This window comes from Corvus brachyrhynchos, unplaced genomic scaffold (assembly GCF_000691975.1).
Source record: "Corvus brachyrhynchos isolate BGI_N302 unplaced genomic scaffold, ASM69197v1 scaffold96, whole genome shotgun sequence".
In the NCBI taxonomy this organism is placed as follows: domain Eukaryota; kingdom Metazoa; phylum Chordata; class Aves; order Passeriformes; family Corvidae; genus Corvus; species Corvus brachyrhynchos.
In genome coordinates this window covers 167,626-168,633 of record NW_008238370.1, presented here as the reverse complement: position 1 = coordinate 168,633, position 1,008 = coordinate 167,626, and the positions used below count along the sequence as shown (strand labels likewise).

Here is a 1,008-nt window from a genome sequence, read left to right as displayed (position 1 = left end):
ACGGAGCAGCGACCCCGCTGAGGCCCGGCCTGCCCCAGGCCATGATGGATCCCTTCAGGAAGCGCCTGCTGACCCCTCAGGCACAGCCACCCATGGCCACCCCCAGGAGAGGGTAAGGGCTGGGATGTCCCCTCCAGGGGGGATTCCCTTGGGATGGGGGGGGGTCCTGCACGTCATAAAATCATGGAATGGTTGGGGTGCAAGGAGCTTAAACCCATCCAGTGCCACCCCACTGTGGGCAGGGCACCTTCCACCAGCCCAGGGTGCTCCAAGCCCTGTCCTTGAACGTTCCCAGGGCTGCCACGCTCATCCGTGCTGATGGGAGGCGGCATCCCTGCTTCCCAACGAATCCAGGGTGTTTCAGCTCATGTTCTCCATCCAGGAGCTGCTTTGTTCGAGCCAGGCACAAGAATTCAGTCCCAACAGGATTTTCTGCTGGGAAAATCCCCCAGAGCACAGGAGAGCCCTGTTCTGGGAATATCCATATAACTGTAAATAATATCTAATATAAGTGTAGGGGTAAACGAGCTCTCAGTGCAGGTACAGAGCTGTAAAAACATGGATGTGATTCCATCCGGGACAGGGATCCCAGGGCGGTGTCCAGTCAGTGTTTGACTCTCTTTAAGACCCCAGAGCCTCTCCAGGTCCCCACTCGAGTGTGTCACAAGTGTCCCACCGTGCAGAGTGCCACAGCTCCTGTCCTGCTGCAGGGGGGACCAGCAGGGCTTTCCTCCAGCCCGGCACCTGTGGGGCTTGGGAATGTTTCGGGATGGGGGCAGAGATCCCTCAGTCTGCAGCTTCCCCTCGCTCTGATGTCCACACCAGGAGCCAAAGAGCCTCGTGGTGTCCCCAGCAGCAGCTCCTGGGGGTCTTCCTCGTGCTCCCAGGGGTCCCTGGTGGCTCTGGCGGGCACAGACATGGCTGGAAGGGCGGGATGGGGCTGGCGGGTTTTAGGGAAGGGCGGGATGGGGCTGGCGGGTTTTAGGGATGCCCCCTGGAGCTGCAGGC

The 1,008-nt window shown here is 60.5% G+C and overlaps 1 protein-coding gene across 1 annotated transcript in view; it reads left to right on the top strand.

Moving 5' to 3' along the window:
- The first annotated feature begins 6 nt into the window (after positions 1-6).
- The window catches only part of SMARCD2 (SWI/SNF related, matrix associated, actin dependent regulator of chromatin, subfamily d, member 2), a 12,706-nt gene continuing 11,704 nt past the window's right edge, over positions 7-1,008 (top strand). The window contains exon 1 of the mRNA XM_017736293.1: positions 7-112. Within this exon, the coding sequence (XP_017591782.1) occupies positions 42-112 (71 nt within the window). The 5' untranslated portion in view covers positions 7-41. The remainder of the gene's footprint in view (positions 113-1,008) is intronic.